Source organism: Rhinolophus sinicus, linkage group LG10 (assembly GCF_036562045.2).
Source record: "Rhinolophus sinicus isolate RSC01 linkage group LG10, ASM3656204v1, whole genome shotgun sequence".
NCBI lineage: Eukaryota > Metazoa > Chordata > Mammalia > Chiroptera > Rhinolophidae > Rhinolophus > Rhinolophus sinicus.
The window spans coordinates 14,993,699-15,009,896 of record NC_133759.1 but is presented as its reverse complement, the minus strand read 5'-3'; the positions used below and the strand labels follow the sequence as shown (position 1 = coordinate 15,009,896).

General features: G+C 42.7%; 1 protein-coding gene across 3 annotated transcripts in view; it reads left to right on the top strand.

The window, feature by feature from the left end:
• Positions 1–16,198, top strand: part of STAC (SH3 and cysteine rich domain) — a 135,208-nt gene that overhangs the window by 52,100 nt on the left and 66,910 nt on the right. For 2 of the 3 annotated variants that reach the window (XM_019727663.2, XM_074312640.1), the window contains exon 2: positions 3,301–3,577. In XM_019727663.2, the coding sequence (XP_019583222.2) occupies positions 3,301–3,577 (277 nt within the window). The remainder of the gene's footprint in view (positions 1–3,300; positions 3,578–16,198) is intronic. The other variant, XM_074312639.1, reaches the window with a different exon arrangement.

Below are 16,198 nucleotides of genomic sequence, written 5' to 3'. Positions count from 1 at the left end.
GAGTTACATGAATCACACAGGCACAGGAGAGAGACCAGAGTGCGTGTATGGAGGCGTCACCGCATTGCTTTCCCTGAATTGGCAGCAGAAGCCCGTACAGAGATGTCTGATGCTCCCCTTTGATAAAGAAGGCATGCCCCTTTGTAATTTTTAAGAAATCTGAAACATACAAAATTAAGGCAATAGCTCCCCAAAAGCAGGTTTGTTTTCCCACTCCACATCCCTTCCCACCCTCACTGACCACCAGAAGTAGTTCCATCCCCCTGGGGATGAGGGGTAGGTCTCCTCTATCCCCACACCCATCCTCTGTCAATGTACCAGCATGGGGTTTAGAGGAAAGCAGGTTTCATTTTGAACCTTGGTCTTTACTCACATAAGCTGTATGACGTTGGACAAGTTTCTTAACCTCTCTCAGTCTCCATTTGTCCAGGGGGAAATAACCAAGTCTTCCCTGAATGATTGGGAAGATGCAGAGGGATCACCAGGTAGAGCTAAGACCTAGCTCCACACTCCCAGCTCCCTCCTTCCCTGTTCTTCCTTCTCATCCTCCTTCCATGTTTATCATGTAGAATTCTCAGCTCTCTCATACGTTATCCTTGGCAACCTTCACGAACGTGCCCTGATACAATCAGAGGAGGTGTTACTGTTCTATTTTTGAGACAAACGTAGCTAATTTATTGAACCATCTGAACTCCATGGGGGAAAAACAGAAAATGACTTCATCCTATGTGATGCTATTCGTTTTGATAAACCTCTCTCGTCCTACTTTGCACAACCCACAACAAAATCTTGGCACACTCCTTAACTTCCTGGTCACTTGAACTTATTAAAATTTGTCTAAAATAAAACTCTGATCTCCCCTCCTGTTTAAGTTTCCCCTCCTCCAGCCCCAGTCCAGTGGATAGCCAGAAGGACTTCAAGCGTAGAAAGTCTGTTCTGCTCTTTGCTGCTTTCAGGTCCTCACCTCGGATTGACTCAGTCTCAGAGAGTGATTGTTTCATGTCTCCTTCTCACTTAGCTTTGCTGGAGACAGAAGGTCCTCTTCAAAATAAATGCTGCGCTTCCAGGGGCTCGTGACTCCATTCTCTTATATCAGTCAGGATACGCTTGATCATGGTACAGCAACAAACAACTCCAAAATTACTCCTTTCTCCGCCTTCAATAGCTCCGGCTCCTTTGCTGGGTTTGGGCTGTAGGACAGAGGGAATGAGACAGAAGAATCTTGGCTGGCCCACCATTTTTGACCTTTCCATGTAGGATGTTGCTTCTCTCGCTAGCCCTTTCTGGCTGGTGATGTCCCAATGCAAGTCCCAGGGGAGCTTCTCTAGAGGAACCTGCAGGCCTCCCCCCATATGGCTTCCTGAAGTAGAAAGCTGGCTTCACACAGCCATAGCCAGCTTCAGATGGGCAACAAAGTACAATCACAACCCATGGAAGGAAGGTGGGGAGAACAGCATTGTGTTGTGTATGCACAATAGATACCCAACTTAACAGTTTAAGAGACCAGCCATCTCTTTAGCTGATGGTCTGTGGGTGACAATTTGAGTAGGACTCAGTTGGACAGTTCTTCTGGTCTCATCCAGACTCTTTTATTCCCTGCAGGGAAGCAAAGCAGGTGGCTTTGCTTCTGGGGTCTCCCTTGAATGCTGGGAAGTGACTGGGGCATGTGTGTCTCTCATCACCCTTCAGGCTAAGTTGGGTTTGTTCATATGGCAGTTTGGCACATTTCCAAGAGGGTCGGTGGAAGCATGCAAGGCAGCTGGCAGTCTGGGCTTGGAACTGGCTTAAAGTTGCTCCTCCCACTTTCTGTTGGTCAAATTCCCCAAACCAATAAGATTTGAGGCATGAGGAAACGTGCTCCATCTATGATGGGAGGAGCTGCAAAGTCACATTGCAAAGGGGAATGGTGAAGGGGAAGGTAGAGAACTGTAGCATGTTTGCAGTCACCCCCCAGCACTACAGACAACATCTGCCTGATCTTCTTAGGGAGAAGTTGGGGCGGGGGGGTAACGCAGAAGTGGCTAGGCTTGGCAAGGCCAGACCAACTCACCTTGCTATCCTGTAGGGGTGTCTGACCCCACGTGAGAATAATGTATGTAGCGCCTTTTTGTCTGCAGCTTTAGGCCACAGACATTCATTCCCAGCAACAGGCCAAGTCCCCACGGATATTCAATTCCAAAAGGATCTACCATGAAGGCAAAGTGACCTATTAAAGGCCAGACAGAGACTAAGTGGTTTCTTTCTTTTATCTAGGCAGAGGGGCTGATGATAAAAACGCAGAATAAATATCAGAGACTTTTAACAGGCCACTGTGGCTGAGACGGACGGAGTAAGGTGGACATTGGTGCAAACTGTCATCAGGATGCAGAATGTGCCCCTCCCTGGAGCTCACGACACTGGGCTCTTCTGCAAATTTAGTAACAAAATAAATTTTATGAAGGGTTTTAAACAACAGTTTCAATGACTCACATCTGTGTTTCAGAAAGATCCATCTTGCTCCAACGTGAGGGCTGAATTGGAGGCATAGACTAAACCAAAACCAGACTTTTGGAAGTTAGTACTTTTCCAAACCCATTTTGGTGACTCTTCATGGGTCCCAAGGCAAAGGAGAAATGGTCTAATTCGCCAAATGGCCAAAAACAAGCGCAGGGCAGGGGGAAGAGTAGAGAAAGTCAGATGGATAATTCCACACTGTGTCCTCAAACACACACATGGACATGCGTGCACACAGGTTACTTAGCCATGTGCTTCAGACCCAAGCAGGCTTGGGAGTTTCCGGTGTGTGTTCTGTGGCTGGTTTAGCCAGATTGATCCTGAGTTTGACAGTGGCTTCTCCTGCTTTGCTGTGTATAGAGACACCTGACTGTTAAGTGACCATAAAAGAGAAAGGCCAGCAGAGGTCCCTGCATTACAGATCCAGCCTTTGAGCCCAGGCGTTTGTACACTTAATAGTTCCAATGATTCAAATTCAAAAGACAAATGGTGTCAAAAACTCAGTGTCATGGGATATTTTGACACCCCATCGGTGGGACCACAAGGAGGCAGGGGAGACGCAGGGGCAGAAGCAAAGGCAGCATCATGGCACCTCTTTCTATAGTCTGGCTTGGCAGGGGTGGGGTGGGCAGCAGCAGAATTCCCTCTAGGCACTAACATCACCCCACCAACACAGGAGCACATATGAGTCTCCTGGGTTCTGAGGGTGTCAGTGGGAACAGAGAAGTGCCTGGAGCAGACCTCGCCCCCACAGCATCAGTCTGCACGATTGATTGTAAGAGAGTCTGTTCTGTCATTGCATTGCAGCTCCAGAAACTAAAACGGTCACTTTCTTTCAAGACCAAGAGTCTACGGAGCAAAAGTGCTGACAACTTCTTCCAGCGAACCAACAGCGACGTGAAGCTGCAAGCAGACATGCTGGCAGAGGTCAGCCCCAGTTCCAGCCCGCTCCCTGCCCCTGGAAGCCTGACATCCACGCCCACCAGGGCTGGCCTGCACCCAGGCAGTGGCAAGGCGCATGCCTTTCAGGAATACATCTTCAAGAAGCCCACCTTCTGTGACGTCTGCAACCACATGATTGTGGGTAAGGCTTTCCCCCACCCCTTCCTCCAGGCCCCAGAACAACCCTGGAAAGCCAAGGGAGAGTGGTGTACCATGGGTCCAAGTACGAGCAGACAGACTCTGTACCTCAGAGACATACACGCAGGAGGATTATTTGGGAGTGTTTTGGGGGAAAAGTATTTGTGAATAGGTAAGGAAGCAGGACTAGGCAGAGGGTTGTGCTATCGTTGTAACAAAGCCATTCTGCCTGTGCACACCCAGGAAAGGGTATCCGGTCAGGGCACAAATAGTGTCCATGACAACAATAGAAGAAAACTTTGGCTGATCACAAGACTGGCTTCTGTTGATTCCTTCCCATCCTGGCTCTGATGCCAGTCATGCGATGGTCGGCTTCCAGCTGATGGCTTTGTGATGTCACATTACAAATGAGAGGCCTTTTCATTCAGGGTGAGCAAAGAGATACCTTTCTGTTTGATGCATAGAGTGGGAGGACAATGACCCATGTTTTGCTCCTGGATATTCCTGTGTCATAATCAGCGCTTGTCCTTCCCAGATAAAATAAGATGAGGGAGTGAGGATGGTAGAAAGAGCATGAGTATAGAATCAAATGGCCTGGATTGGAGCCCCATGCAGTTGGTGACCTAGTGCCAGTGACTCAGCTTCTCTGAACCTGTGTCCTCGTCTTATATGGAGATGATAATACCACTCCCGGGTTCTGTATGGATTAATGAACTGGCAGAGGGGAAGTACCAGGCACCTCGTAGGCTCTCAGTAAAGAGAGCCCATTGGGGTTGGTATAATTATCACTATTATTAAAGGAGAAAATAGTCATTACTCTCCTTGAAACGAAGAGAGATATTCGGAGGGTAAACCAAATTAGTTTACAGAAAAAAAAATTAAACTTAATAGGCATAACTATTTCAAAAAGTAATGTTGACATAAGTAATTAGCCCCTCACCTACATAGCAATGTTTTGCATACACTTTAAGGATTATCTCTAATTCTGCATTTCGTATTTTATGAGCAAGGGGGTGTTTAGAAGAGAGTGATCAGAATGCTGCGTGGTGTGTCAAAATAAAACTGTGAGTAAACCCTGGGAGTTTGCTGTGGGAAAGTCTAAGGAGGTGCAGCTGTGTTTCAAAATACAATCCTAGAAGAGTCAAAAGACTCATTCTGTGTGGCTGTAGAGCGAAGGGTTAGGAACAAGGGGTAAAGTTAAAAGGCAAATTTCACTGAGAATCTAACCATCTAACTGATATGCTTGACCTGTAATTGAATGGCTTGTCTTGTGAGCAGTGTGTGGTTTAACTTCTGTCAGGCACAGGTTATCTCAGAGGTGTTTTCATACATAAGTAACTGATACTCTTTGAAATGAGACTTGGAATGGTTGTTGCTTCCTACAGAGGCCTGTGTCTGTCATCACTGAACTTGGAGAGATCAGTGGTTTCCGGTACGGCCAGGAAGGCAAGGTTCTACAATTCCCTTCACCCTTGACCAAGACCCAGTTAAGGAGAGGGATATTCAAAGTGGGGTGCAATGCCAACCCCTTTTGCGACCATACACACAAGGCCTTTCCTCATCTTCAGAAAACCATTATCTACTCACATTCTCATTTTCTAGTTACTATTATTCATGTTCTTCCTTCAAACAGGCCCCATGTAGGAACAGTGCCGGGTTAGTCAGGATTTCCACAACAATGCTGCATCACAAAGACTCTAAAGCTCCAGCACTTAAAGTAGCTTTCTTTTACTCTTACTCAGGCATCATCAAATCAGCTGGGGTTTGGCTGATCCAGACTCAGCTCAGTCACTTCGTCTTCTCCTGTTCCTTATTTCTTACTCTTTCCTTGGACCAGTGGGCTAACCATATCATGTTCTTCTCATGGCAAGGACAGGTGGAAGCATACAAAGCTTCTTAAGGCCTTCAATTAGAGATGACACTGTCGCTTCTGCTAGCATTCCACCGGGATACGGGCCAAGCCCATGTCAAGGGATGGAGAAGTGTACACTCAAAGCCGTCTGGCAAGGGGCACAGGTACAGGGAGGGGTGAAGAATGGGGTCAACAATTCAATCTACCACAGTGCAGAGCTTGGCCTCTGGATTACTAACTTTCTTTGTTTGGTAGACTCCGCCAAGTCTGGAGCCATACCACCCTTCCACTTCACTTCCCCATCTGGAAGTAACGCCTGGCATCTGACTCTGAGCATGGTGGGGAGGGGTTCTCACCATCTTCCATGTTCAGAGAACTTAGGGAATTTGGTTACCAACTTAGTTTTTGTATCTGCCTTGCTAGCTTCTCAGTCTGACGCATCCCTTTCAATTCCCACACATATTTCCACCAGGCCTTGTCAAGGCAGTGCTTATGATAATGCTTAAGTAGGTGATGAAAAGTCTGCGTTTTCAATCTCATCATGACCAGTGTGAAAAGACAAACATGTTGTTTTTAAATGATTAATGAAATGAGTTCACCTCTGAGGAATGTCACAACTATTACTCTAAAGAGGATTCTAGATACACCTCAAGTACAGCAACAATTTTGAAAGATTATTTTGAAAACTCACACACACACACACACACACACACACACACACAAAACATGCCCTGTGCTAAAGAGAATTACACTATACGTTTCTTCATCACAATTAAATATATATTGCAGCTTTCTTTTTATCTTAAAAATAAAAAAGAGGGAAAAAATAGTCACCAAGACATGCTCTTTTCAAAGATGAAAACAAAGTAAACCAAATAGTAGACTCCTTCTAGGAAAGAAGAAAGGGATTCGAGAGGCAGTGTGAGGCAGGAGGGAAAGGGGAGAGAGAAAAGGCGGGAAGGAGGAGGTGAGGAGAGGAAGAGAAGTGAGGTGAAGTAGAGGTTGATAAATGTCTTAACTTCCTGAAACAATGCATAGGGCTTTGTAATCTGTAATAACGGAGAACAGTTGATCTCCCCCTTTTCGCTTTCTTTACTCTTCAAACCTAGTCTCCTGTCTCTACATGTATCACCTGAAGATTTGTTTCTTCCAGCCACAGGTCATCTTCATATTCTAAATTCTAGGGAAAGACCACCTGCTATTAACCTCTTAGAATGACATTTAGGAAAACATATTAAAGCAGTTGTTTCTTTTTTTCCTTTCAACTAAGAACCAAAGGTTATATAATGATGGCCAAGAAAAATCAAATATCATTGGTGCACTTTCTAGTGGATGGATAATTGTTTAAAAATAAAAGGAAACTTGCATCCTCACTGTCTAGGATTTCAGAGTTGAAATGGACACTCAGAGTTGGATTTACAAGGTCTCGCGTTGGGCATTGCCTGACTGCCTGTGCCTGAAAGCTGGAAAGGCTACACAATTGCCACAAGAATGGGACCACTAAAGGTAGACCAGGACCCCAGCCTCATTCCCTGCCTACCCATTTATAATTTCCCTAGCTGCTTTACTCTGTAACTCATTCTTTATTGCCCTTGGACTTCACACCTGAGATTACTCCTCCCCAGTTGACCCGGGTCCCAGGTCTCTTGGGTTCAGCAGGCCCTGCAGCATGCCTTCCTGCTCGTCTAATCTTGCCTCCAGGACATTGCTACCCTTTATGATCACCTCCTTAGACTATTCCTTTGCAAAACATTTGGTCACCTATGAAAGCCAAAGGTGATCAACTCAAGCTTTCATGGAGACCCATGAGAAATACACAGTCAAGTGTGCCTGTCAATCCCAATGCTAGATGCCCCAGCCTTTGAGTCAACAGGACCCAAGACCTAGCTTTAGACTAGGAGAATCCTCTTGTACTTTGTTAGATAAACATACTTCTTCCACCAAGCACATCCACTCTTGCCATCTTTAGGCCTTGACAATGGGAATTAGGGGAGGAGTTCTCATCTTCATTATGCATCAACTAAATGTGTTCCATCTATGACACTCTGTCATTACATTGAATTAACTGTCTATGATGACTCATTTTGAGAGAGCTTTGTATTTCCTTGTGGTAATGTGCATCTCATTGAAATTTCAAAGACTTGAACAATTCAACATGTGTTAGTAATGTAACTAACTCAATGCATGAGTCTACTCCATCAATTAAGGAGGCTTTTCCAAGGCACTCCATTCTTCTATTTACTGCCAGATACCTTGTTTCCAAAACTATTTTTAAATTAACAAAATCTTTTTAGTTGGCGTCCACTTAGAAGGTATGGCTTATTAAATGGGCTCATATTTTCTATACAAATATTTAGCAAAATGGTTAGATTTTATTGCCTAAAATTTTAAGTTTCTTTGTATAGTCAGTGCAGACTCAAAGAATCATTCACATTCCACCTGTCCATGTAGCAAGCACTGGGAGAAATAATGGGTTTGTCTTAGGTAAAAATCCCGGAAACGGGCGTGAGATAGAGATACTTGTGAACATGGTTTGCTGTGGGGAGTGCCCTCAGGAGAAGGGCAATCAGAGAAGAAGGGGGTGCAGGGGGAGAAGCTGAGGACTTGGCCTCAGCTGGAACTGGCGTCAGACTGGTCCCATTCATAGGCAGCTCTGGAGCACAGATATTATATCACCTAGTGGTGCCACCTTGAGACAAAGGAGCTGGCCTTTGTAAACTTCTGTCACTCAGTCATTGGCCATGGCTGCCCCCAGGAGGAAGTGGGGTGTGATATCTCAGGCAAGGAGGACCCCATTTGGCTGAGAACAATTCTCTGAAAAAAAGGGCGCCTGTGAGCCATTAGCAGCCAACACTTACAACATCAGTATGACAATTAAGACCTGGAAAAGGCACCAACAGCACGCTGCATCTGCACGCTCCATACAAGACGCAACTTAAAATCATCTTCCATTAGGAGTGAATTTAAAATGCAGATGGACCTTTGGCATTGTTGTACCTATAACATTGCATTACCATTATAATGAATAATATAATATGAGGAAATATTACATTACACTGAGTCTAGGACCTTTCTGCTCTAATCTTGTTTGACCATTAGTTTAATTGTTTCCTGACCTATTCTGACCTCATCCAATTGCTCAGAAAAGCCAGATCAACCAAACCTTGAATGGAAAAAAAATACACACACACACACACACACACACACACACACACACACACACACGACTAAACAGACAAAGCAGTGTTCACTCACCAATGAAGTTGCCTCTTGGTTGGAAAGGCCAAACAGAAATCAAGGGGAATATTAAAAAGCAAATGTCAAATCTGAGTACTCGCAGAATGAAATTAAAACTCTGAGGTGCCATCAATCATTCAACTGGGCAATTGTTTTAGAAGCTTTATAGCTTAATAAGAAAATACAAATGCTCACTAGAAATGTTTCTTAAATTTCAAATCCTTTCTTTGGAGCCATGTTATGTGTCCATCTTAAAATGCAGTGTGCAAACGCCAGTGGTTTTTCCAACAGGGTTGCTAATAATCTCTACTGTCTTCACTGTTGAACAATAGCACTAACTTATCTGCTGTTTTTCTATTAGAGGACAAAAGTACAATACAATGCCCAGTACAACAGAACATCATTTCTTTATCTTCTTTGCTTATCCAACCCCCTTGAGAGAATCGTGTTAATCCTAGAAACAGAATGTTAAGTGAAAGTAAGAAAATGGAGCACAGTTGGGCTAAGGAGATGGTGACTCTACCAGATGAGGAATGTCTGCAGGAGTTGGCAACGTTTGGCCTGGAGAAGACTTGGCAGAACATGATCTTTGTCTTCAAATAGCTGAAGAGAGCTCATCTAGAAGAGGATTTAAACTCAGCCAGGGCCCCAAGGGTGCAATGATGGGTGATACAGTGAGGCAGTTCAAGACAATAAAAGGAAAAGCTTCTAAAAGGAAAAAAGCTTCTAAATGCTTCTGGAAGTAGGCTCCCTAGATTTGGGGAGGAGGGATTTTCCACGGTAAAATATATGTTTAGAAAATGCTGTGCACTCTACTCCTTTAGTTATTCATAGCACACATTAGCATTTTGAAGCCCTGCTGTCCTGAAAACAACCCGGTGTTATCAATGGAGAACAGAGGCCGTGGAGCAAATGGATTATAACTAAAGAGTTCTCCCTCCTAATGTCTATTTGTCCCTAATTCTGCTTGGCTGCTATTGAACACTATGTGGCAGGTATTTCTTTGATGTAAACCATTCACAAAGCCTTTCCAATGCCTGCAAAAGCAAATTCATTAAAGAGTTATTGAGATGTCGATTCAGGCCCAGTGTTCCCAGAAAATATTATACCCAGCACCGTTCAATTAAAGGGACACAAAATACTTTTAAGCCACCATCTTCTATTAGTTTCCTGAAAAATAATGCCTGCTGCCATGTAATGTTTATTTTAAGAAATCTCTCACTGCAAATTACATAAATGAAAAAGTAAACTGTATGCCTTCCAGCACAGATGGAATAGAAATGGATGTTGGTGAGCTCCAAGGAAGGACGTATCTTAAAGTCTCACACAGAAATGGAAGCAACTCCTGTTAGGGGCTAGTTATGCTCTGGGGCAGAACATGGGACCAGCATGTCATCACTTTGAAAATGTAAAAATCCTTGACCTGCTGCCACAAGAGAAGACAAGATGAGAGGAGGTGGAGAGGACTACCGGTGTTACTGTATTTCTCCCCACACTCCCTCAGACATCCTATTCCGTGTGGAAGGTCCTAATATTATTTTCCGAGCCCATTTTTCTGTGCCCTAGTGTTTCGCTCTTCCTTCTGGAACATATGGGATACCTTTCCTTCCTGTTCCATCTCTCCATCTATCCCAGTCCCACATGTATAAAGACCCAATTAATATGTTTTCTCCAGTTCTTGGGTGACCACTTGTTTTCTCTGAACTTGCATGCCACTTCCCAAACAGATTAGATTTTGGTGAGCTACTTGAAGACACAATCAGCTCTAATTTATGTGTCTATTCCCACAGCAGCTAGCTCAGCACACACCTGGCACTTAGCGAGCATTTAAAAATAGTAATTAGTGAGTGGAAAAAGAACATAGTCTGCCTTCAAATACTAACCAAGAGAAATAGAAGTGAATTAAAAGCAATATAGGAGGAAAACATGGAAGAATCTTTAATTCTTCTGAAAGTCATTCCCAAGTTTATCCAGGCTGCCCAAGGGCTACCCTTGGGCAGACTCAAGTCTGCCCAAAAGGAAGCTTGACACAGCTCGGTTTTCTCATCTGTCATCTTTCTCTTCATTTGTGTTGCATAATTTAATGCAGAATTACTCAGTGTACAAAGAGACATCACAGGGGTATCTTCATTGTAAATTATATCCCTATCAAATAAAATGACATCCTATCCTGTTTAATATTTTTGTCATGAATCCCACTGTGATAATCTTCCAACTTGGTTTTTTAAATGTTTGCCTGATATGACTTTAACTTTACACCTTTGCTTGTCATGTTGTCTAAGTGCTTCTTTTGAAAATATACTTCATTGCATCTTAGATTCCTCCTTTCCCTCAACCTGAATTTTCACTCTTAAACAGAAGAGGATTATAGATTTGCATTATTTGCTATGAGTGAAATATTTGGCTTTCCTTCTGTCTATTACTACATGATTTCTATTTTATGTTTCTCGTTTTCTCACATTGTGTGTGTGTGTGTGGTAGCAGTGTCTGGTTTATGTGTTCTTTCCTATTCTAACCTCCTGTGTTTTGGAAGATGTATAATATATTCTTCTCCTAATGAGGTTTTCAAAAAACACTATTCTACATTTCTCAAGTTATAAAAAAGTAAAAATAAATATTATATTTTGACGCCTCTGTTATTCCAGATAAGCTCACAACACTTTTAATCCCAACTCCTACCTCGCCACCAATAGTATTTCTACTCCTTTTTTTGCAAATTAAATATAGCAGTCTTGTCAGTCCAGATTTTTATTGTTATTCCAATGTTTTGCAATTCAGACCTTTGAGAATAAATCTTAAGATATGTGTATATTTTATAACAAGATTTATATATCTATTTAGACATTTCTAGTTCTGATTTCCATATTTACCACCAGTTCTACTATTACATAGCATCTCCACTCTTAAGCTCTTATTTTTGCCTTCTTTCTCAGTTATTCAGTGTATATTTGCAGTAATATTTTTCAAGAAGTGAGCACGAGCACCAAAGGCATGGGGAGGAAATTGCCATGGGCCACACTTGCTTGGCTAATGAATCTCTTACAGATTGGGGCTGATTGGTGCAGAATCCAACTCAGGGCTTCTGGCAGCTTCCACTTCATGTCCCTCAGCCATATTCTGTGGTTTTATGTTCTTGCCCACTTTGCTTTTGCTGAAGCTAGTAGCACACTGTCCCCTTCCATATTAGTCCATGAAATCGAAAGATTGGGAACTGCTGCTTTATGATAATAATTAAATCATCTGTCATATCCTCCACTATCCCTAAAAGGCATTTTGATTGTGAAATTTTATTTTCTGCTTCCCTATATTTCCCATGAATTCTCCCATGTTTTTTTAAATTAAATTTATTTAATTTAATCCAAGTGTACATTTCTATAACACATCATCTGTATATTACATTGTGTGCTCACCACCCAGAGTCAGTTCTCCTTCCATCACCATATATTTGACCCCCTTTACACTCTTCTACCACCCCCCTCCCCACTTACCCAGATATTTTTTTAAATTTCTTCTTTTGACTCATTTATCATTATATATGGTTCTCTTGTATTTTATTGTCAGCCAAAAGCAGATGTTGTCTATAATTGTCTTTTTCGACATAGTACATAACCCTTCAAAATATGTCTTCTCTTATGGCATTTTTGAAATGAGTAAAGACAATAGGTTATGTAATACCGTCACATGGCAAATGTGACAGCATAGAGTCCAGAGGGCAGAGGCTATGATGTGTCGTGTTCACTGTAGTATCCTTAGCACTAAGCCAGCACCGATTCTGTAATAGTTGTTCAAAATGAATTTGTTGAGTGAATGAATGCTTAGCCAATGAGAAATATTTTATCAGAATTATGATTCTGATTATGTTTATTGTACACAAAGCAAAATATTCAGAATTAAGAAGGAGGAACTCTGGATAATCCCAATAATAAATTATCCATTAAACACTGAGTGCCAGGCCCTGTGCCGATATCTAACATCATCATAAATTCAAGTGAGGCGACTAAGAGGTAGCGAAAGGAAAGGGAACAAAAGTTATATAGAAACTGGAAGAGGTAAGAAGGAGCTCCTGCCACTTTAAGCTGAGACCTGTTGGGCCTCCCTCCACAACACTCTGCAGTGTTCAGAGGACAAGGTATGTCTAATAGGCCTCAGGATGCTCTCACTGGCCTCCCAAGGGCATCCCATCCCCTACCCTCATCCAGTTGATCAGGCTGGGATGTCCTGCAGCCAGATCACTGATGGGAGAATAGCTGAACCCCATCTGGGGGACCAGTTTGGGGAAGTCAGGAAGCCAAAGGAACTGTCAGAATCTGGTTAGTCTCAATGATGCCGGTCGCACTTCTGCATATGTTCCTAATTCTGTTTTTGCTAATGCACACATATGGTGATGTTAGGAAGACATGGACCCTGCCTCCCTCCTCCACCCCATCATTAAACATCTCATGACTATTAAGAATAAGAAAGGGACCAAGTTCTGAAAAGAGAATCTTTATATGTGTACAGCTTTCCAGAAAATAAAATCTTCCCAAGTTGCCAGACAATACTGCTATCTTATCAATGTCGAAAGAAAATGCAGAACTTCATTCCTGTGAACTGTTTATTTTACTAGTAATTGACCAAAGTCTTACATGGTCAGATTTGGGTAAAATTGTAAAAAAAAAAAAAAAAAAAGTCAGCCAAAGGAAAGAGACTGTCCCTCTTATTGAATTACAGATCATGATACTTGCAAGTGCTTTGTTGATTTCCTGAATCATGGCATAGAAGGGATCTTTCAGAAAAATAAGTGGGTTTTTTTGCGCCCCAAAGAAGAGATTTGTATTTTGGGAGCCTTTTAAGACCATACTTTAGCAGAAAGAAATGACAATACAGGAAACTATTTTCACTGCATATATAACTGACCAGAAAGGAAATAACGATCATTTAAGGTGGTTTTTTGTTAAATTTTTAGTTATTCCCTATAAGTCACCAGCTAGATGCTATTTAGTAATATCATAGCAAATATATTCTGAATATATATATATATTTCCATGTTCTTCCAAGACCCACTGGGCTTCATATATTTTCTCCCTGTCCCATCAACCAAGAAATAAAAATGGTGCCCAGGGCAGAAGGAAAGGAGCAGAAATCATTGAAGGTGGAGTTTGGGTGGACAGAGAGTAGGCACTATGAGTCCTGGATACACTGTGAGGGTTCCTAAACTTGAAGCTGCAAAACTTTGTCCTGACTGTGCTATTGCTGATTCAAGCCTTCCTGCTTGAGATTCAGCCCAAGCCATGACAGACGAATGTAGAGAGGCTGCCTGCCTTTGGACCCACGATTAGCTCTGTGTTTGGAGGCTAGAGCTCTACAGGAATAAGATCTCCAATTATAAATACAGGGAGATAAAGACCTGTTGGGAAATGTGTAGACTGCACTTCCATTCAGTGGCCATAACAGGGAATGATCCACTGACCTACTTTGGAATGGTCACCTTGGTTGTGCAGCCACAGTGGAGAGCACATCATAAAATGATAGAACTGGGCCAGTAGTAAAAAATGGGACAGCTCCCTGTATGTGTCTGAGGCTCAAAGCACCAGAAAGAGGTGTGTGTGTGTGTGTGTGTGTGTGTGTGTGTGTGTGTGTGTCTATGGGAGCTACCTGTACATTGTGACCCGGCCATTAAGGGTAGAGGATGGAGGCAAGAGAAATGCATGGCAAAATCCTACTAAAGCATTCTTTCTGTAACTTATCAAACACTGCCTGGTTGTACAATCAGAAAAACAAAGCATAGATTATTTTTTTACATGCTAAGCTTATCTGGAAAGAAAATCCAGAAGCCTATAGCTACCCTGCACACCCCGCCCCAACAACATGACAACAAACAAGTTCGTGAGTGCACACCCTTACACATGTGCGTGCATGTATACACCATACACACACTCCCACACTCCCACCTCTACCACACAGGAAATGTGTTTCCATTGACATGACAGGATTATGGTTTAAAAAATTCATACCTACTTCAGCCTGTGCCTGATCCCTTACAATAGGAGATCCAGGTACCATCTTCACCCTGTTTATAATGCCATAAAGAGAAGTACCAAGAATTATATGTTATTAAAACTGAGGAGGGCCAGTGAACCAGCCTGACTGTGTTTGATGCAGGACTATATCACTTTGCATGAGATCAGCCTGATATCTCTGTTTGAAAAGGAGATTTCAAGGAACATTTTCTGAGCACTCATTCTCTCATTTTAAAAAGAAAAATAAAAAAAATACCTATCTGATAGAGTTGGTATAAAGATTAATGAGACAGTACCCCAAAGCAGCAGTGTTCGGTTAGTAGTAATTTTCAAGGCTCTTTGTTTCTCCCTGTTTTCCTGTCCTACTGCCATGGGGGGCATGTGCTGCCCTCTCTCCTGAGATCTAGTCTCTCCAACTGCCAGAACTTTGGGGCTCAGATGCCTTGTCAATGCAAAAATAAATATGTCCCTAGTGGAACAAAGTATCTCCTTCTCCCATAAATCCTGCCACTTGGCTGATGTCTTCTCCTGCAGATGGCACCTGCATGCTCTCAGCTACCTGGCCAGAGCTGCAAGGCCATCTTTGACTCCTCCCTGCCCCTTCTCTCCTGAAAGCCCATCCATGAGCAAACTATCAATTCTACTTCTGTGATTCCTCTGAGATCAGGCCCCTCCTCCCCTTCCCACTGCTCCCACCCCAGTCCAGGTTTCACACATCTCACATGAAGTGTTGCAAGAGCTTCCTAAATTATATTCTTTCTGTCCATCTCTACCTCCTCAACAACTTTACACATACTTCCAGACCTCTTCCTAAAACAAACTAACATTGAATAACTGCTTCTTTCAGGAGTGCTTGCACTACCTCATTGCCTGAAGAATTACACTCAAGCCCCTAGCTTGATGCTTATTCTAAAACTTTTAGTAGCTGACAAAGGGGGGAAAGTAAGGTCTTTGTCCCATCAGATTTGTAGAAGGTGAAATTTCATTCACTACCCTTGACAGTCATCATCAATGGTATCGGTGAGCATCTACAAGCGGGTCATTACAAACTAACTCAAAATACAGACCTACAAGAGAGAGTCAGGAGAGGGGGCAGAATGGTGCAATGGGGTCAGGGCTGGTACTTGCCGTCTGGCTCTGCGTTTAGTAGATCACCTGCCCTTAGACAACTGACTTACCTTCCCTCAATCCCAGTGTCTTTCAAATGAGATTGAAAATAACAATAACCACTTCATGGAATTTACTGACAAAGTGATATATATGAATGTTCTTTGTGAACTACTATAAAACTTAAAAGCCGTTCACTATTATTAAAGCTATCTTTATATATGAAAGGTTAATATTAATCCAATGCCAACTTCCTTGGAAAGCACTTTGGGGGGAGAGAAGGAGTGGGACATAGATTGGTCAATCCATTCTTGGGAGGTCTGAGGATAAACACAAATTCTCAAGACTTGAGCTAGAAGAACAATTCTGAAGAAAGCAAATGAGAGTGTGAAAACTGCAGACCTTAGAGAAGAGGCGAAGGCAGAGCAGC